At 47.8% G+C, this 20,295-nt stretch overlaps 8 protein-coding genes across 8 annotated transcripts; 4 read left to right on the top strand and 4 right to left on the bottom strand.

Annotated features, from left to right (window-relative positions):
* Positions 1-5,142: 5,142 nt before the first annotated feature.
* N7537_001431 (asparagine--tRNA ligase SLM5) lies at positions 5,143-6,890 on the bottom strand (the record flags this gene model as incomplete). The annotated part of the gene is made up of 3 exons (XM_056892489.1): positions 5,143-6,363; positions 6,431-6,551; positions 6,628-6,890. The coding sequence occupies 3 exons, from the start codon at positions 6,888-6,890 to the stop codon at positions 5,143-5,145; spliced, it is 1,605 nt and encodes a 534-aa protein (XP_056757484.1).
* A 676-nt stretch (positions 6,891-7,566) lies between these two features.
* N7537_001430 (antibiotic biosynthesis monooxygenase family protein) lies at positions 7,567-7,899 on the top strand (the record flags this gene model as incomplete). Its single annotated transcript, XM_056892488.1, has 1 exon — positions 7,567-7,899. One exon carries the CDS (start codon positions 7,567-7,569, stop codon positions 7,897-7,899), a length of 333 nt encoding a protein of 110 aa, XP_056757483.1.
* Positions 7,900-9,102: 1,203 nt separating this feature from the next.
* On the bottom strand, positions 9,103-12,048 carry N7537_001429 (RNA recognition motif domain-containing protein; the record flags this gene model as incomplete). The annotated part of the gene is made up of 2 exons (XM_056892487.1): positions 9,103-11,796; positions 11,860-12,048. The coding sequence occupies 2 exons, from the start codon at positions 12,046-12,048 to the stop codon at positions 9,103-9,105; spliced, it is 2,883 nt and encodes a 960-aa protein (XP_056757482.1).
* Positions 12,049-12,745: 697 nt separating this feature from the next.
* Positions 12,746-13,813, top strand: N7537_001428 (putative histone acetyltransferase (MysT1); the record flags this gene model as incomplete). Its single annotated transcript, XM_056892486.1, has 1 exon — positions 12,746-13,813. The coding sequence occupies one exon, from the start codon at positions 12,746-12,748 to the stop codon at positions 13,811-13,813; it is 1,068 nt and encodes a 355-aa protein (XP_056757481.1).
* A 205-nt stretch (positions 13,814-14,018) lies between these two features.
* On the bottom strand, positions 14,019-16,073 carry N7537_001427 (chaperonin-containing T-complex subunit CCT6; the record flags this gene model as incomplete). The annotated part of the gene is made up of 7 exons (XM_056892485.1): positions 15,958-16,073; positions 15,801-15,895; positions 15,723-15,744; positions 15,612-15,653; positions 15,535-15,555; positions 15,308-15,481; positions 14,019-15,251 (listed from the first exon to the last, which is right to left on the bottom strand). Exons 1-7 carry the CDS (start codon positions 15,997-15,999, stop codon positions 14,019-14,021), a joined length of 1,629 nt encoding a protein of 542 aa, XP_056757480.1. The 5' UTR covers positions 16,000-16,073.
* Positions 16,074-16,246: 173 nt separating this feature from the next.
* On the top strand, positions 16,247-18,178 carry sik1 (snoRNP complex protein NOP56). The gene is made up of 3 exons (XM_056892484.1): positions 16,247-16,511; positions 16,574-17,693; positions 17,751-18,178. The coding sequence occupies exons 1-3, from the start codon at positions 16,348-16,350 to the stop codon at positions 18,000-18,002; spliced, it is 1,536 nt and encodes a 511-aa protein (XP_056757479.1). The 5' UTR covers positions 16,247-16,347; the 3' UTR covers positions 18,003-18,178.
* Positions 18,179-18,467: 289 nt separating this feature from the next.
* Positions 18,468-19,310, top strand: N7537_001425 (uncharacterized protein; the record flags this gene model as incomplete). Its single annotated transcript, XM_056892483.1, has 1 exon — positions 18,468-19,310. One exon carries the CDS (start codon positions 18,468-18,470, stop codon positions 19,308-19,310), a length of 843 nt encoding a protein of 280 aa, XP_056757478.1.
* Positions 19,311-19,609: 299 nt separating this feature from the next.
* On the bottom strand, positions 19,610-20,285 carry N7537_001424 (Cytochrome oxidase biogenesis protein Cox20 subunit; the record flags this gene model as incomplete). Its single annotated transcript, XM_056892482.1, has 2 exons — positions 19,610-19,875; positions 19,937-20,285. 2 exons carry the CDS (start codon positions 20,283-20,285, stop codon positions 19,610-19,612), a joined length of 615 nt encoding a protein of 204 aa, XP_056757477.1.
* Positions 20,286-20,295: the final 10 nt, after the last annotated feature.

Here is a 20,295-nt window from a genome sequence, read left to right as displayed (position 1 = left end):
GTGAAATGGATGCAGTTTACTCCATACGGAGGATTGTGGATCAGACAAGGAATCTCTAGGTTTCAAGCCTGTTGATCCAATGTATATACGTACATCGTTTGCGCGCGTAAAAAGATGCATGGCGAAGGAAGCCACGTAACAGGATCTTTATGGGCAAATACACGATGGGTGACGACTGCTGCTATACTAACTACAGGCTATATGTTCATAGAACCCACTGCTTCGCATCTGACTTGTATCGCTCGTGTTCGATCAAGATAACAATAAATAATGGCTTGAAATTAGCATGATTCTCTAAACTACCAAGCGGTCGGCCATATCATGATTCGGCTGTATCATATCCGCTGACACCTTGACTCAGCGATAAGGTTAGCTAGTCCGAGTCTGCGCTCCGTACCGTTCATGTTCGCCGTGCAGTTAGCCTTGTACTTAATTAGCTTTGCAGGTGGGTGGGGAGGGCCTCACATTCTAGATCCAATATTGGACCCTAATACATCGCATAAGGCGTGAAAGATACCAGAAACGTTCGGAAACGGCCGCCACATTTATATTCTGGTCATCCATGAACATTTGAACTTGTGCCATAACTCTATTTTGATTCAATATGTCATGCACGGGCCGAATAATGCAAGCCAGTGAAAGCGTATCGCCAACAAAGTCCCTGTTGCACAAGGATTACTCTATTAGGGTTCGGGGGAGCTGGTTAATCTTGGCAGCTGATTTTCTCCTTGGCTTCAGCCCTGATTCGGATTTTGGAGTTTAGAAGGCTTGGGGGTCCATGTGTTTCTATCCCAACAAAAGAGCATGACACAAGTCGATCAATAGTGTCCAACGTACCGTAACTATTTCATACATACATTGTAATTGCCTGCATTCCATGTCTCACATGGCGCCGTCCTGTGTGACTAGAATACCGTCTTGACCCGGTCTTCCATCTACCAGGTCTACGGAGTGCGCAAGGTCGCACCGCGTTCTTGTTCTAAGTTCAATGGAATAAGAAACAAGGCTTGGATGACCAAGGTAGGGAAGATATAGTGTAGTGCGTATGATTTAACATGCAAACTATAAGGATTAGCGGACTGGTATTCCGTACAATTATGCTGTGTTTCTTGTGCTGCCACAGCCAAAATGGTTCAACGGTTAATGATAGGCTCTGGGCAATAGTCGAGGTTAAATGACGAGGCCCAAGTTCCAATCAGACTGGCGCAGCTGATTATTACAATGTCGAAAAAAGAAGCTGGAATCATTACATTTTCGCCTTAACATTGACTCTGCCTTGATTATCTTCCAATCAACACGATAAAAACAATCATAACAGCGCGAGTTACCTGAAGCATACAACAACGTACAATGTATGAACTTTCTTCAATACGCGTGGAGAAGCTCAGGCCCCGACCGAATTTTTTTTAATTCTAAAGATCGCCTGAATCCACCCTTAGCAGCCGTGATTCCGCAAGTCTTGCCACATTAGGATAGTCTGATGTCTCTCACTTCCCCCAGGCGGAAAATCATCTCCAGTTTATCAGGTATACATCGCTCCCTAACTTATCCCACGCCTAAAAGCATAGTAACACCAATGTCCGGATACGAAGGTTTCTAATCAAAGAGACCCGCCTACTTCACTACAACAAAGAAAAACAAATATAGTAGATTGCGTATGCTCACAAGGTCTATCCGATTATCCGAAGACTCCTTTTTGCTAAGTGGATCCACAACTCGCTAACTATATCTCACCTGCTGATAGAGTGCCCTTGCGGGATAAACCGACTGTTTCGCCGACCGTGGTTCGTGTGGGCCTTCTGTAACTGTATTCGTTAGCTGCTAATCTATTATTAATGGGCTCGGCTTATATTCGGATTGTTGGATATACGTCGAAGCTGAGGTGTTAACTCCGCTACACAGCATTTGCTTTCATGAATAATCTCCGATTGATGGTCCGATACAAGCGGCCTTACCTTGGAATGTTATAACCGAGAGCCCCAAGTCAGCCAAGGTATTTTAGGCTTTTCTGGATTCCTCCAGTCAGAGACTACACAATTGGATGTAAGGCAACTGACACTAAAAAAAGCCATTACAGAATGGAAAATGACGTGCGATTAACTGTTTTCTTGTATTGTCATGCATTCGTTGCAACCCTGAATTAAAGATTGCCAAGAATTAATTTTGTGAAACGTCACACGAGCTTATCTCCACTAGCATAATTAAGGTATCCATTGTCCAGATGAATAGGGAATGTGCTGGAGTGGTTTAAGGATTAGAATTACTTTCATTTTCATTTTCATTTTTATTTTTATTTGTATTTTTTTACTTTCAATACATTTTGTTTTCGTTTATAGTATTATGATTATGTTTCATTGCATGGGGTCAAAGGGTTTCAATTCAATCTGGTCCAATGTTTGTATGTAACATTGACTTTTTTTCTTTTACTAAGATATTCAACACACCATACTCCATAGTCCAAGAAAAGGCAGTGCACCAACAAATGCTGGTGCCTACCCTAAAATGGCAAGAAACTATCTGGGTAAATCTTGGGGCCAAGACCCCAAGAATTGTAAATGCCAATCTTGAGTTGGCTAGACCCGTGGCCGGTCCAGAGGGGGGGCAATGTCATCAAAGCCTAAAATCCAGTTTTCCCTTTGTGAACCATGGAAACTGTGGCTGCAGATTTATGGTTAACGTTTATTCCGTACCTTTATTTTACTTAACTTTACCTTACTTTACCTGGGCATTTCCAAGGTTCAAACTTACTTTGACCCCGTCTTACATGGACATAAACCATGTGGCGGAATGCATTATGTATTTCCTCGGGGAGTTTTTGAAGCCGAATACGAAGGTTGATCTTGAATATTAATATTAATATTGTCTTAGCTTTGGAGTGTAACTTTGACATACTAGGTAGTAATCATCCTGGATTATCAATTACGGATCAATTACCCTACCCATGCATACTAAAATAATTGGATTTTACTGCGTAATTATATTACGACCACAAATCACATATTCAGTCTGGACTCCGTATGTAGGCTATTTGCAATGTGATACGTCAGGCAAGGATACCCTACTGCATGACTCGTATAAGGCGCGCACTGCCCAAACTTCTTTTTGCTTATGCTTAACCCTGGTAAGGTTGGGGCCCCTTGGCCTGCTGATCCTAGCCCCCTTATTGGCGTAAAAGTAGTGCTCGTTTTGTCAAACTCAAATATATTAATTCAAGGCTGTGCGCCGCCATTATTATTCTATGAGGCTGTACTCATCCTTTCCAATACAATTCTAATCCCATGTTGATCTTTTTTTTTTTTTTTTTTCTCTCTTTTTCATTAACTATACAATCATGGCTTCTCGGCAAAATAACCATCCATAAGGACAAGTGGCAATACAAAATCTATAAATCTAAACTGAAACTGGAATGCTCGGCACAAATAAGCGAGACCCGAGACAGAGTAACTCATGAGCCAAAATGCTCCAAACCCATTCAGGGGACCACGTTCTCTCCGTTGGAGTTCGCCGGATGCCGAGGCTCGCCCTTGAAGTCCGTTGCCGTTGATATCCGTCTCGCTATCCTGTTTCCCAATTAGGATACTGATATGTATCTACTTTTCCAGCAATCATTGGTCGATATACTACCGCCAAGGGCTAGTGCCCCCCGACGCCCCATTCTTTTACATTCGGTCTGTGGGACGCCTCGTTTCCAGGCTATAGTGCTTGGCTTTGCTTGGGAGTCCGGACCTCCGGTGCATAAATCAGGGATAAAATATGCCCGTACATGTGCTTCGTATATAAAAACAAAATACTAGACATACGCTAATATACTACCCCAGCCATGTATGCATGAACAAAGACGTCAAGTCTCCTTCATAGAGCTACTTTTATCGTGAAACGATCGTCCACGCCTGGCGCTCTACTAATGCAACAAGATCTGTGCCTTAATTTTATTCCTTCGGCCAAATTAAACTCAAGCACCCATTCCTTTCGTCCGTGCGGTACTTAGTGCTTGTTAACCTTGTTTATTTTACACTCTAGTTCGTCGAATGTCTTACTCCTAGTTCCTTCGATGTTCAGCCCTGTCCACGAATTTCTGTCAAAATATGGAGTAAGCATACGTGGATCCGCCCGCTGTGGTCAGACTGCTGTCATCATGTCTCGATATCACATAATGATGTCCTGTTCTCGTGCTTGGTATAAGGGCACTGGACTCTGGCATTCCTTCGAATTCTTAGCGTTTCACTTTCTGGCTTCTTCGGCTGGTTGTCTAGGATGATCACTTGGCTGAGCCGTGGGACAGGGGTCAGATTCAATAATGTTAAAAAAAGAATAAATAATACCATTAACCCAGTCATCTTCTTTCTCGGCCGATTATCCGATCATTTGAGCTCCGTGAAGTCACAATTTAAAATTAGAATCTCGGACTAGCAAACAAGATAGGCAAAATCGGCATAGAAAGGTGCGTAAACCCCGAGGTCAATAAGCTCTACGGAGGTGCTCCGCATAGCTTCTAACTCTTATCCGACGGATTACGGAGTATGAAAATGAATTTTTAGTCGTTGCTTCTCATTTCTTTCCCTTGGTTTATCAATCACATGGGAAGTTATGGAGTAACGAACTACGCAAGGCACCTAGGTATGTAGTTATGTAACTAGTATGTTTTTTTTATTCATGTCACTTTGGGGGCCTAATAATTGTGTGAGAGTTAAAAGGAGAATAATATACAAAGTAAGCGGAGCCGGCCACTACCGGTTACTAGGTTACTACCTGCAAGCACTGTTTTTTTTTTTTGTTTTTTGGCTTCATATGGTAAAAGACTTGTATTCTGGCTAGTCAGATTGGGACATATGGTGCGACGGAGGCTCCGTTATGCGGATGTCTACGGATACGTTCCGCCTATTTCGACTCGATTCGGAAATCAATCGGCGACTTTATTCCTAGCGCCGTTTGGGGATATAGTATAACCCATTTGGTACGTCGTACTTCGTATCTTTATTTTCAATGCAGCAAAGCCAGGCTCACTTCTAGATCACACAGTGGATCAACTCATGTCGCTTTAGGTTGGGTTGTTTTCAAACTTCTCTCTTATCTATTTAATTTTCATGCATATTATATTACCGATCTATCATACATTAGCCAGAATGATGCCCCTGATAAGTCTCAGCAATCAGCCCGACCGAAGTATCGCGGGAAGGATACGATATCCCGAACGCTAGAGACACCAGTCAAATATCCCAGGAATCGATCGAATCCGAGCCCGAACCCTCCATGAGGAGCAGAGCCCCAGCGTCTGAGGTCAGCATACCATTGGAGGTGGCTCAGGTCCTCGTCGGGGGTGAGATGAGGGTACAGCGACTCGCCTGAAGCTGGATCACCAGACTCGGGAATCTGTCGGGGCTTGATCAGACCGTGCTCACGCATGTTCTGGATGAGATCGGGCAGGCGATGCTCGCGCAGGGAACCCCCGGCGACTTCGCTGACTTCGGGGAGGAGCAGGTCGAAACATGCCACTGTCTCCCCGGGCGTATTGCTGTCCTCGGCGACCTGCGAAGGGGCCATGTAGAACGGCTTCACGGATTTCGGGTAGTCCGTCACAAAGACAGGACGCCCTTGATGGAGCACCTCGACGATATACTTTTCATGCTCAAGTTGTAAACCTCCATTCCATGTCGGGGGATGCTCAAAGGATGCTCCGTCTTCGGTGACAGCACGCTGGAGCATCTCCACTGCTTGGGTGTATGTAACGCGATGCCATTGTGGCCCATCCATTAGATCAGTCCATCTTTGCCGTAGAGATCCCGTCTCCTCGGCGCTAGTATCCTGGCCTGGCTCGCCAGACCTCTTGGCCGACAAGATCTCTTGGCCCACAGAAGTATTATATAGACGACGCGTCAGATCGCGTAGCAAATGTTCCACTAAGCCAGTAAGCAACTCAAGATCGGACATGAAATTGACCTCGGCTTCGAGCATGTAGAACTCGCTGAGGTGGCGCGGTGTATCGCTCTTCTCCGCCCGGAACACAGGTGTCAATGTCCAGACGTTACCCAGCTCCGCCGCATAAGCTTCAAGATGAAGTTGCGACGATACCGTGAGGTATTTTGGCGCTCGGAAGAAATGCTCGTTCTCGGTGCTGGGTGTAGCAGCACCGCGTGGTGCCAACGTGAACGTCTCACCTGCGCCTTCACAATCCGAGGATGTTATAAGAGGAGGCTGAACTTGTGTAAAAGCTCCATCCGGGTGAGAGTGGAAGACATTGCCAAGTTGGAACATGCACTCGGATCGGAAGCGCGAAAGGAGAGAGTTAAAGGGTGTTCGAATGCGAAGGTGTGGAATCTGGCGCAGGAAGTCGGGGCTGTGGTACTTCTTTTGGATCGGAAACGTCTGCAGCCATAGATATCATGGTTAGTGTGAGGTCTAACGACAGCTAGGGAAAAGCTCTCGGGCTCACCTCTGGGTCCGATGCGCCCACAACCTTGACATCGGTTGTTTGGAGTTCATGAGTTTGCTCTTTACCCGGTGGGCAAGCTTTCCATATGCCCGATATTTCGATCGCAGCTCCGGTTGACAGACTAGAGAAGAGGCGCTTAAGTTAGTCTTTGTTAACAAACCGGTCGAGAATCACAGCTCGCGCGCGGTCGAACGTACTCTGCTGCTTGCGCGGGTTTCAGTATTGCCTGCAGTGGCTCCACGGTCGAGCCATCAGATATTTCTGCGAACGCAAAGCGTTTCTGTTTCCGTACAGACCGAATGAACCCATTCACTTTGATTTCTTGGTCCTCGAAGCTGCTGACTCCACCGTTCTTGCTGGCTTGGAGGATCTGCGCACATCGCACGACAGAATGGGAATTAATTGAGCTATGGGTAAGTCTGCCCACAGATGTGGCGAAGGTTCGCCGCCATATCTGCATTGCTGAAGGTGTGGGTTGGATGATCGGGGAGTTCGGAGGTGCCAGAAAACTTATCGGCGTGAATGTCGGTCCGATTAGCATTTGCAATGTTAATCGGCCCTGTGCTGGTCTTTGAATTTTCTACACAAAACAAATATAAATAATACTGTAATGAATAATAAGATAGTTATTAGCTCTTTGCTGGTATTTTTCCTAACTAAGGGGCTAGTAAGTGAAAAGCCTTGGTAAAGGAGCGAGCATATAGATTAGTAGTACCCTTGAACCTATAGTTGAATTGTTGATCTTCAACCTCTATGATAATTCGAGACGACTGAAATGCGGCTGGATCATCGTTGACTTTGCCCTTGTCGAGGAGTCAATCACAGCGTGTCCGTTGGCAGCCAAGAATGGCATCCAGCCATAGTTACTTTCGAGCCGACATCGGGCATCCCCGTGTCAAGGAGTATCGCCAGTATAGCCTCGTTGTTAACTCAAAGGTCAAGATTGAAAATGACCGTACCGTAATTCGACTCTCTCTCCTTTCGGCAGATACTAAAGAATGCGTATAGAGGACTCCCATCTCGCAGTTCTCTGATATAAAATAAGGTCTGGCTTAACCCTAAGCTAGCTTACCTTCACGCTTGCGAGTGCGACCCAAAAGATAAGGTGGAAAACATCAATTGGTTACTAGAGGCCTATGGCCATTACAACGGCCCAGGTGCCAAACCTACCCAAGCAGCTAGTTTTTTGGGTCTTAGATTTCTCCTTTTCTTCCCATCTCATCAATCCCCGGACACCACTGTTGAAGCAACTGGAGGAGCAACCGGAAGCTGGGTCCTGCGTGGTTGTCAATACGTGCCATATTCCAGCCGGCAAGGTGGACGAAGCCTTTGCTGCGTGGAAAATCGATACCGAAATGGCGAAGAAGCAGCCAGGAGTTATTTCCACCGAACTTCATCGCGGTGTCAATGGAAGCGGCATGATGCTGAACTATGCGATATGGGAGTCTACCGCTGCGTTGAAGGCCTAGTATGATCTACCGGAGTTCAAGGAATCTCTCAAGAACTACCTCTGATGGAACCGAGAGTCGAATTGTCCTCTACCGCAAGCAACAAATTGATGGTATTTGTCTTTCCTAGGCAGACAAGATTCCAAACGTGGATCCTTCTGTGAATCAAGCACTACGCATAGCTGCAACTGGTCGGCATATTAGATTAGTTGAGGAATAACCTTTTTGCCTCACCTTCATCTGGGATTTGGCATCGAAATAATATGGAGGATTCTTGTGGCAAAGAAATAAATATCTTTTTTCCTTTCTGTGTTTTTATTTGCTATTGAGACAGTCACCTGCCTTGGTGCCTGGTTTGTCGTGCTTCACGTAGCTATTTAGCTAGATTCCTGTTTATTTGTAGAGAATCAATCCTTCTTTTCTTCTCTTTGTTAGTAGCCAGACCATTTACTTCATACTTTCTGTTTAGCTTTGTGCATAGATGTAGAGAATCAGTTTCTTCGCCAAATGACCACTACAATTAAAAAGGGTTGTCTAACTATAGACATATTAATATAGGGGATTAATACAAGGGCGGTTATAGAAGCCCTATATAGCTAAGGTAGTCCAGAGGTTATACTTCCTACTATAGTGATATTATAACTAACAAGTCTCAGATTGAAGTACAGGTGCTAAGAGGGACTTTACTTAATATAGTTAGACCACTGAGTGGAATCGTTGTGCTAATAGTATCTTGTTAGAAACCATTCAGTTACTGTAATAGGTATAGCACTAGTTGGATGTTATGTTAGTGGTAACTTTTTCTTTCTGAAAGGCATTTATTTATATCCAAACAAACATGTCTGGCTATAATCTCACTACTAACTAGTATATTATCAAGTGCTGTACAACAGTTTTATATAACGGGTTAGTCCTAATATGTATAGACTTTGTCTTTTCAAGATAGCCCAAATCATGCATTTGACATGGTTATTAAATAAAATAATACAGGGAAGGTCAATTAAAAGGTGGATATACTAACATTGTGTGGGATACATAGTTTGAGGACTCGAAACATCCATGAATAATTCGCTTGGCAAGTGATTAAAACAAAGAGTGAAATTTCAACACTACCGAGAGGAAATGACGCCACAAGGGTCCCAATTAAGCTAAACTGCAGCTAAAGGAATGACTGAGTCATTAAATGACCCTGAAACAAAAAAAAGGAAACAGATGTTCCATGCCTCACTGCGAAGCCCGTCGTTCATAGATCGACCTTTCCTCTTCAATCATATCAATCGCATCCATGAGGTCACCATTTGCCATAGCCGCATACACAGCCATCCTCGACCGTCCACCCGCCCGTTCATCCCCGTAGCCGATGTCGACAAGAGCAGAGGCACATCGTTCGATCGCCGCATCCTCAACCTCAATCGCACTGGTATCAAGTGTCTTAGAGATTTTGGCCATCGTCGCATGTTCTACCGGGAAGCTTCCGGGGATCTGATCGTGAGAAGAGGCGCCATTCCGTTCTCGCCTAGACAGACGCGCCCATGTGTCTGTTTCCGCAGGACCATGCGATCTATCCCCAAGACGACGCATACTTGTGGAATGCCTGAGGGGACTGTGACGGCCAGTCTCCGCAGCATGCCAATGGTTTGGTTTATGAGTCTTGTGCTCAGTGGCTCGACGCCTCAATTTGGGCGCACTCTGGGGGCCATTGAGATCCACCGCTGGGCGCACAGTCTCCTTGGAACTGGAAGAATGGCCAACTTGATCCCAAATTGCTTTGCTATGGTCGGAAGGTCGTCCGGCATCAACGACCAATGATAGATTGGCGGCTGCATCCAGATGAGAAGCTGGTTGAGGTCGACTAAACGCCTTCGGTGTAGGATACAAGGGTAAACCGTGAGTGGAAGGTCCTTCACGGTGCTTTGGGCTTTTTGGCGATTGGCTATGCAAATCACCAGTTATAGGTGCTGTTTCACTGCGTTCCTGCCGGTTTGCAAGTAGTTGTGCCTCCCATTGAGACACAGGTGGGAAACGAGACTCTGTACGCAAATCCGAGGAAACACCCTGACCACTCAATGGATCATTGTGCGGTGCATTCGTCTCGGGTAAAAGCGAGGGGAAACGTGCACTGAATGCAGGGTCCTCGCTTGGAGAATCAAGCAGTGCGGATGACTCTGTCTGATCTTGACCAGGATCAACACTCTGCGTGAGATCTACGAAACTAACAGACTTTCTCCGATTGTCCGTCTTGCCAGGCTTGGATGGACCCTTTTGTTGCTTGACACCAAGCGGGGACCAAACGGCATCGCTCGTCTCAGCCTGAGGGCGGTCTGTCTGAGTGTCGTGTGTGGTTGTACTGGCATTGAGTGAAATCTGCGCCGGACGCACACTTTCGATGGGGGGATGATACATAGGCTCAAGGTTTATCGAGTGTCCGTCAATTACGGCACCTTGCAATGCTTCCATTGCAGCGAAAGCCGGGTAATCTGAGGGGAAATGAACGTAACCAAAGCCTGCGTGTCTTCCTGATTCGGTATCTAGTGGAAGATCCACCTTCACAAGAAATCCTTTGGCAGCAAACACATCCTGTATCATCTTGTCGGTAACCTTGAAACCAACATTCCCAATGAACAAGGATTTAGTTGCTGGACCGTTTTTAGATTCCCCAGACTTGACTTGTGATGTATGTGACGCATTCAACGGGGTATTGAACGCAGGAGGAGGCGGCGCAGGCGCAGGTGGTCCTTGCGGCCTGTAAGTGAAATTCGGCAGATAGGGAGGTGGAGGTGCATTATAGGTTTGGAATGGATTCCAAAATGGAGCAGGCCACGATGGAGGTGCCCAATGATTTGATTGAGCGGGTGTAGGTTGACCCTGACTACTTTGGAAGGGTGGTACTCCTGTTTGTGTGTTATTAGATGGGGTTGATTGGCCTGGGCCTGCTGTTGATTTCTCATTTGTGGCTGCGCTTGAAGGATTTGTATTCCAGGTCTGGGAATACATAGTGCCCGGAGCCGTAGATCCGTTGTTTGCAGCAGTGTTAAAGAATGGCCCGGATGCTCTAGGGTTTGGCATCTCGGAAGTTGAGGTCGACGTAGGGGCTGTTGATGCAGTGCGTCCGAACTCGCTTTCAAATGCGGCAAATAATGTTCTTCCGACCTCGTTGAGTTCGGAGGCCATCGTACGAAAACCATTAGCGGCATTCTCAGCGACAGGCCTTCCTGCTTGGAATGCATCTTCTGCCATTTGCCTTCCGCCGTCTGGGAGATTGTTAAAAGCGGTTCTTAGGTGAGCCTCAACCGTGGCGAGTAGTGTCCGCAATGACGCTTCCACGTTCACAGGCAGAGATTTCTGTGCAGTCTCAAATTGTCTCTGAGCATTCTGTAGTTGTCGGTGTAGCTCAGGGATTTTTGATCTCCATTCAGATTGTACCATAGTAGCTCCGTTGATCAGCTGCTCTAGAACCTGTGCCGCTAGAATCTCAACGGGATGAGGGGATCGCTCTGAGTTTGTGTTGGTTGATGGCTCAGTAGTGGGTGGCGAGTTATATTGAGGCACTCGAATCTCCGGTGACTCAGAATTATTGAGCATCTCTGCTAGCTCAGCCTCAAATGCTTCCATAAGAGACCGAGGCTGATCTCCAGAGACTGATGGCGAGGTAGTAATATGAGGAACTGGGACTTCATGTTGCTCCTCGAGGATAATAGCCTTGGAGGTAGCTTGCATGCCGTTCTTCTGATCATCCGAGTCTTTTTTCGGGACGTTGTCTTCAAATCGCTTCCACAACTCGGTCACAGAGTTTGATCGGCGAATATCAAATATGTGCATCGGCCCGATGTCACTGGGAGAAAGTTCGACGGATTCAAGCTGTGTATTAATGTCCAGGGGCTCCTCAAGGCGCTGAGCGAGCTCGAGAGCGGATCCAACCTAAGGAACAAGGGTGAGATTTTGATTTGATGATAGGGAGCCGACAGGCTGTTGCGAACTTACGGTGATGGTTTCGTCATCATCATCGTCATCCATGTAAGTCAACCTTGCGCGGGGATGGTTTGAGGCTAAATCATCGTAATCTGTAGCAGAGATCTGGACCACTCCTGCAAGAGTACAAGAATCCGCAAGCTGCTGGGGTTGGTTCTGAGTGGATACCCGAAGGTTTCTGATTTGGAAGGGCTTCAACATCGTGGAGAAGATGTCCGGTGAGCCTTGCGGATCAGGAACACGAACAGGTGGGGCGGTATTACAGAATTGAAGACCAAAGAACGAGAAACTAGGGTTGATAGAGTTGAAGAAGTTGATAAAGATATGAAATGGTTTGGAATTATGATGCCTCTGGGGCTAGTTTGGAGATGGGGGGTGTATAACGGGAAAAATGATCACGAGTTTCATATGTTGCTGCCTGTGGCAACACTTTCAATTTTTTCAAGTTCGGATTTTCCAGATGCAAGGAATGGGGCAAGAAATTCAAGAAACTCAGCAAATCCAAAGAATTTCCAAAAAAAAAGTACATGGGATGTTTCAGGCAACAGGATAAAGAGAGAGAGAGAGCATGAGAACATGAAGCTCACTGGTGGATCCCCGGCCAGTCACGTGCCACTAACTTTTCGCCTCGAATTCAAGGCGTCGACTCTGAATGTTACCGCGCATTTGAATGGAGTCAATGGACGATGAATAATACTAATTGAGCATTATGTCCTTATAACGTCTCCCAATGCCTGCGCGACCGTATTCACTCATTTCATCTACCTACATATCTCGTTTCTACGATACTACCAATGGCTGGTCCATTAGAGACGGTACAACGCATGAACGCTTCCGAAACCTAGCATTCCGACAACTTGGATATCACGTCGCGCCATTCGAATACCTATAGAAATCAATGGCGGCCTCGAAGTCTGCGCCATTGCAGACTCCAGCAAATCGCAACGTGAACAACGTCGTATTAGGTGATCTCTTGTTCAAGCCATGGAACCAATCCATCTACCCTGAAGACCTCGTCGCCAAGGATGCCGATCGACTCTACGTCTGTCGCTGGTGCTTTCGATACTCGTGTGATGTGGATATCTTTGAGGAACATAAACGCGCCTGCGAGCATCGCATAACCCCACCGGGCACCAAAGTCTACGACCATGGCGGGTATGCAGTGTGGGAGGTTGATGGACAAAACTACAAACTTTTCGGACAGAATTTGTCACTTTTCGCGAAACTTTTCCTCGACCACAAGACAGTCTTTTTCGATGTCGCAACCTTCCTGTATTATATCCTCACTTTCACCGACCCGGACCACTCTGACAGCTACTACGTGCTCGGCTTCTTTTCAAAAGAGAAACTCTCATGGGACGCGAACAACCTTGCCTGCATTCTGATATTCCCGCCTTACCAACACAAACAGCTTGGGAAGTTGTTGATGGGGGTCAGCTACAAGCTCAGCGGGTGGGACTCCAATGGTGGGTGCATCGGTGGACCAGAGAAGCCATTGAGTGAGCTGGGCCACAAAAGCTATGTCCGTTTTTGGGCCGAACGAATTGCCCGATTCTTGCTCCGCGGCAAACCTAGCGGCGGCTCCCTTGAAACCGACCAACAGAAGCCCAGCTCAACCCCGAGAGGCTCCCGTAAGAGACCCTTGCGCGAGACCATTACTGTTGAAGAACTCGGCCTGGGAACTGGTATGTTGACTGAGGATGTGATCACTGCTCTCAAGAGCATGGGACTTTTTGAACCCCAGGCCACCCCGAAAAAACGTAAATCTACCCGTACAGCTGCGGAGGAAATTACTACACCACCAGGTCAGATGGTCACCATTTGCAAATCCGATGTGTGGGAGTGGGCTCAAGCACATCATCTCTCCCTAGACGATCCAGTCAGGGAAGAAGGCTTTGAGGGACTTTGGCCCCGCGATATTGTGTCTAATGGGGATGGCCAAAGCACTGCCTCAGAAGAAGACTGATTCCCCCAATAAGGCAGCTTCCAAGTTTATGTACGATAGCGCTGATTACTTTATTTCCCTCTTAACGACGACAATGAGAAGCAACGTGAAGTTTGTGCATTTTTGAATAGATTGGCTCTTGGCCCCTAACTTTGTGAGGGAATCAAGTCTTTAACCCTTTTAAACTTTACATGAACCGCCTGACTTCGTAAATGAGAAAAGTGCATTACTCTTCCTGACCACCGGGGCCACCGGCACCAGCTTTGCTCATCTGCCGAGCCTTCAGTAGCTCATCGCACAGAAGGAGGTTAGAGGCGATGCCTGTGCTGGAAGCGATGCAGTTGCGAAGAACACGGAAAGAATCGAAGACACCCTCTTGGATGGGATCCATGGGTTCGCCAGTGACCAGATCCAAACCGACAGTGTTACCATCAGTGGCCTCATCGTGAAGAGCAGCCAGCGAATCCTGGATATCGTGGCCTGAGTTGGCAGCAAGAGTCTTGGGGATGATCAGAAGGGCATCAGCGAACGCACCAACACCCCACTTGGCCTTACCCTTAACGGTCTTGGTGAAGGCCTGGGACTGCAGGTGTACAGCACATGCAACTTGGAATGCACCAGCTCCGGGAATAACACAGCCATCGACAATGGTGTTGTAGACAGAGCGCAACCCGTCACGAACGGCATCCTTAACCTGAGTAATGGTGTGTCCATTAGGACCCTTAATGAGGATAGTCACAGACTTAGGATCCTTGACCTCTTCAACGAAAGTGAACTTCTCCTCGCCAAGCTGGTGCTCGTAGACCAGACCAGCCCAGCCAAGAACATCCGGAGACAAATCCTCAACACTGTTCTGAGCAGTTCCACCACAGACTAGCTGGAGACGCTCCATGTTTCTGCGCTTAGCTCTGCGAAGAGCGAAAATGCCATTCTTAACTAGAACATCCAAGCTGAGGGGGTCGATACCCTTCTGATTGATGACAACGAATCCCTTGTTGGGGTCGTTTCCACAAACCTCCTTCTTGAGTTCCACGATCTTCTGCAGCTTTGCATCCACAAACTTGCGCTCACTCTCAACCAGCTTATCTCTCTGCTCGGCGTTGGAGTAGTAGAATCCGGAGTTAATTTCGGACTTCTCATACTCCAGACTGACGTTCAATGTCAGAATGAAAGCGTTCTCCACCCGCTTGGGCATGTCAGGGTGTCTGGCACCGTGGTCCAAGGCGAGACCACGAATAAGCTGGGTATCCGATGACGACCGGTGCTGCATCGTCATAATCTCAACCATGTGCAAGTCGGGCTTCTCAGGGGCTTTGTGGATGGCGAGCACGGCATCGACAATGTCGGGGGTAAGCTTCTCAGCGAGAGCACCGTTAAGCTTGGTGGAGAGGGAGGTGCGGGCAACAGAAAGCAACAGCTCGCGGTCAATAGAACGCTCGAGCTTGAAGTTTTCAAGGAACTGTGGGTGATATGTTAGATCCGTCCCGAAATCGACTTTCAATCACCATTACATACTTTCAAGGCCTCAGTCTTGGCAATCTCGTAGCCATCAGTGATGACACGGGGGTGCAGACCCTCCGAGATGTGACGCTCCGCCTGCTTCAAAAGCTCTCCCACCAGCAAAACAACAGATGTTGTTCCATCACCGGTAATATCATCTTGTGCGGTCGCAGCGCGAGCGATCATAACCTTTCAATTTCGTCAGCAACGTGTATGAGACTCTCAAGGCGGATTCATCCTACAGCCGTGGGGTTTTGGATTTGCTGTGAAATGTTAGCTTAGAAGCTCCAAGTGCTGTGATTCTGAGGGCAGAACGAACCATCTCCCGCAACAGAACGTTTCCATCTTTGGTCAATTTGATCTATCATAGCAAGCCTGTATCAGAAAAGGGATGTTTCGTGCCGTTCGAGAGGAATCGGGGATTGCATACTGCGCCTGCACCATCGACCAGCCTAACTTTGTCAGCTCCATTGCCTTTGTATGTGAGGTATGTTCGTAGAAAACTTACATCTTCAGAGTTCCCGAAGGGCCCAGGTTGGACTTAAGAACATCTTGAAGACCTTCACCGGCACCGATGTTCACCTTCAAGGCCTCTCCTCTCCGCTGCGTGAAATGTTAGTGTGCGGGCACATCATTGAGGGGCCATATGGGAATATTTTCCATACCCTGGACTCCGCCTTGGGGTTAAGTAGTTGAGTTGCAGACATCTCCCAGGTAATGAATGACAGGGTATCACGTCCAATAACTCAAAAATATTAAATTAAGGGATGGTAGAGCGCTTGTTCCACGTTAGGTCCGCGGCCAAAAAGCCCACATTCGAGCATCCATCTGGTCACGTGATTATATCAGCGGGACGGGTAAACGTATTCTCCGATACCTACCGTCATACCTCCGGTTCGGTGCCTTAGGATTCGCACTAGCGGCAAGAAAAAAAAATTGTCCATTTCCAGCCGTCTCACCAGCAACCCATCGAATTGAAATTTGCGAGGTTTTCTGGCCGGTGTTACAAGTTTTTATCATTATCTTGTGATTGACCTTGTATTGGCCCTAACACGATGGCCGATTTCCTACTTTTCGAGGGCCCTATGGGTTACTCGCTTTTCAAGGTCGCCCACCAAGGTGACTCTGTCGGCAATGCCTTGAAGGAAGTCCAGGAGGGTGTCAATGACCTTGCTAAGTTCGGCAAGATGGTCGAGCTTTCCAGCTTCCTGCCCTTCGAGTACGCTTTATCTGTCTGAATGAAAAGGTTTTCATTTTTCATCGTCCACTAACAATTTGTAGGAACAACAAGCAGGCTCTTGGAGAAATAAATGACATCTCCGAAGGTGTCGCATCCGAGACTCTAGTTTCTTTCCTTGAATTGAACCTCCCCAAGCCGAACAAGAAGAAGAAGGTCATCCTGGGTCTTGCCGACAAGGCTCTGGCAGGAAGCATCAAGTCCGCTTTCTCATTCGTGGACTGTGAGACTGGTGATACCAGCGAGGTCGTCCAGGATCTTCTCCGTGGTATCCGTCTCCACGCTGGCAAGCTCCTCAAGCAGCTGCGCGATGGTGATATGGACACTGCCCAGCTCGGTCTCGGTCACGCTTACTCCCGTGCCAAGGTAAAGTTCTCCGTCCAGCGTGACGATAACCACATTATCCAGGCTATCGCCATTCTGGACCAGCTCGACAAGGCCATCAACACCTTCTCCATGAGAGTTCGCGAATGGTACTCGTGGCACTTCCCCGAGCTCGTCAAGATTGTCTCCGACAACCAGCGCTACGCCGAGCTCGCCCTTTTCATTAAGGACAAGCAAGCCCTGACCAACGAAAGTCTGCACGACATTGCCGCCCTTGTCGAGGATGACGAGGCTGTTGCCCAGAGCATTATTGACGCTGCTAAGACCAGTATGGGTCAAGAGATCTCCGAGTCTGACATGGAGAACGTTGTCGCTTTCGCCGAGCGCGTTGTCAAGCTCGCCAAGTACCGCAAGTCTCTTTACGCTTACCTTGTTGCCAAGATGAGCGTCGTCGCCCCTAACCTTGCCGCCCTGATCGGTGAAGTCGTCGGCGCCCGTTTGATCTCCCACGCCGGTAGCCTGACCAACCTCTCCAAGTACCCCGCCTCTACCGTTCAGATTCTCGGTGCTGAGAAAGCTCTTTTCCGTGCCTTGAAGACCAAGGGAAACACCCCCAAGTATGGTCTGCTGTACCACTCTTCCTTCATCGGCCGTGCTGGCCCCAAGAACAAGGGCAGAATCTCCCGTTTCCTCGCCAACAAGTGTTCCATTGCTTCCCGCATTGACAACTTCTCCGAGGAGCCTAACACCAAGTTCGGTGAGGCCCTGAAGAGCCAGGTTGAGGAGCGCTTGGAATTCTACTCCTCCGGCGCCGCCCCTACTAAGAACGAGGTCGCCATGGTATGTTGAGCTCTAGTTACCCTACTGAATGGACACACAAGTGCTAATAATCTACAGAAAAACGCCATGGATGCCGTGCTCGCTGACCTTGATGTCGATGCTGACCAGAGCGATGCGGAGATGGAGGATGCCGAAGTCGCCAAGGCTAAGGAGGAGAAGAAGGAGAAGAAGGAAAAGAAGGAGAAGAAGGAAAAGAAGGAAAAGAAGGAGAAGAGAAAGTCTGTGGGTGGTGAGGGCGAGTCCGACAAGAAGAAGAAGCGCAAGCACGACACGGATGCCGAGCCCTCCAAGAAGAAGCAAAAGGCCTAGATGTGCAAAATGTTTGGACTTGGGAGTCTTCGTCATGGCGTTAGGTTTTGCTTTTGTCTTCATGACTCGATTGGTACGGCTTGCAGGTATTTGTAAATTATTACCAGGCCTTTTGCCTCAGCAGCTCTGACTATCGCTGCTCTGATATTTTTCAATTAAGTGTTTTAAGTTGTTCATCATATGACTACTAGTAGGCTACTGTGCATGTACGGAGTAAAGCCAGACTCAAAGAAAACTCATTTTTATTCCTTGCAGAAGTGAAAGACAAAAGGTACTAAAAATAATCCATTGGTTTATATCGTATGCGCGGCCAATTTAGTGGCGATCATTGTACCCCACAGTCTGATTCAATGCCGAATGTTCAAGGCCAAAACCCCTCTTAGCCCTGACCTCCATGGGCTCTGCAGAATGAAGACCTTCGTTTCCTGAGAACAGCTTGGTGGTGGATACCTTATTTATTTACAAATGAGATCCATCGGGTTGCTCGGTGACGTCCCCACTACGATGTCGACAGGCTTACCTTCATCTTTCTCTCCCAAGCGCAAACGAGAGCCTTCGGAATCAGACTGCTATAGCCCCTCAGCATCACCTACATCGATAGCCTCTATCGACAGTTTTGAAGAGGTTTCACTTCGGAACGAGGACGAGCTGGAAAGCTACAGTCCTCACACTGCTGTTGCTGGACGATTCGGAGAGTTAGCCATCCGTGGCGATCTTCTTTCGGACCCTGGAACCTTGACTTTCAACCCACGGCGAGGATCTTTGGCTCTACCGGCACTGGAAGCATGCGAGCCTGACAGCCACGAGCTCAATAATATGCCTGAAGCCCCCCCGGCCACCAGCAGCGAACCCGGTGACCGCCAAGCGCTACAATTCGAGCCGCCCGCAACACAGAGTCCAACTTCCTTGCCCAATTCCCCATCAAGGAAGAAACCTGCAACTCTTTCTCGCAAGCATTTGAATCCCTCATCGCCATCTAAACGCAAGCAACGACTATCCCCTCCTCTTGCGGACACTCCGTTTGACGAAGACCCGCTTGTATGGCATGATTCGGAGATAACAGGCCACAATCCATCCGACCCAACGGATGATGGATATGGAATCAACGGTATAGGCTTCAAGCCCACCGCCTCAATTGCGTGGGAACGATCACAGAAGCGACAAAAGCAAGTGGCAGAATGGAAGAATCGCGAAGCGCGGGAGGCTCGTGAAAGACGGCGCGAAAGAAGGAGGGATGGCGTTGAGCTAGACAGCTTGCGCGGCATGAACGAAGGCACAATTCAGAAGCGAGTGAAATTCAATTTCTAGCGGGTCAAGCATGGCTGCGCAACATGCAGCCACATTCATTTTGGATATCTTTACTTCGGCGTTTCTCTCTTCGGGAGCAGGCATATGAGCGGTTTTTTTTTTCTCCTTCTCTTTTTCTTTCGGACAAATGGGAGAATCCAACGATTATTGGTTGGACAATATGAACTTTGCAGGCAGCTATGATACACAGGGATGACTTATGACATGACGTCGATCACCACTTGACTTTGATCCATTGATCAGAATATACAGTTTTCGAAACACCTCATGAACTCCACGCTTTTCATGAATCAACAGCACTACCAGAATTTGTAGTTGGAGGGATTGGTCCAACTCTTGCTCTTTCTTTCCTCCTCAGCAAGACGCGCGCGCAATGCCGCTTCCTCCTCTGCCATATCCTTCTCACGTTGTTTCTTGGCCTTCAATTGGTTCATCAGATCAAGCGCTTCTGCCATGCCACTCAATTCGTTATTTCGTCGCCAGCGGCAGTATTCATATGAGGCTAATGAAGTGATTGCAAACATGCCGACTGCCCAGTTTCCAGCAGACCATAGATAGTACCGTCCTGCATGCACATATTAGCCCCATCATTCCAGTGTTACAATACTGAGAGGGTGGAGCTATACCTTTCAGCACACCTCGTAGACCACCAACTCCAAATCCAACACCAATACCAGTCAACAAGGATTCCCGAGCACATGGTCGTTTGTGAAGGGTTGACATTTCGGAGACCGGGAATGTTCCAATAATCTCGGAGTATGGCACATCCTTAGGGTTCTTGCCTCGGGGCTTATAGGTTGCTTTAGCGAGCGCGTTCGCGGGTTCTTCGGGGTTTCCGAAGGCATCCCATAGCTTTCCAGTTTGTGACTGAGATGGATTGTGTTTCGGTTTCTGCGAATCGGCTAGGTCATTGGCGGTTTGTGTGTTGCTACCAGCCTCCGGAATGGAGCTGGGGTCTCGTGAGTCTTCCGCCATAGTTGTGCAG

This window comes from Penicillium hordei, assembly GCF_028827395.1.
Source record: "Penicillium hordei strain IBT 12815 chromosome Unknown utg000001l_segment0_segment0, whole genome shotgun sequence".
In the NCBI taxonomy this organism is placed as follows: Eukaryota; Fungi; Ascomycota; class Eurotiomycetes; order Eurotiales; family Aspergillaceae; genus Penicillium; species Penicillium hordei.
The sequence above is the reverse complement of the archived record's forward strand: the minus strand, read 5'-3'. Positions and strand labels throughout refer to the sequence as shown.

Bases quoted from the DNA above. Each gene is read 5' to 3' on its own strand.
- sik1 (XM_056892484.1), top strand. From the start codon at position 16,348: ATGGCCGATTTCCTACTTTTCGAGGGCCCTATGGGTTACTCGCTTTTC. The intron at 16,512-16,573 runs GTACGCTTTATC...AACAATTTGTAG, and splicing joins TCCAGCTTCCTGCCCTTCGA to GAACAACAAGCAGGCTCTTG. The intron at 17,694-17,750 runs GTATGTTGAGCT...AATAATCTACAG, and splicing joins CTAAGAACGAGGTCGCCATG to AAAAACGCCATGGATGCCGT.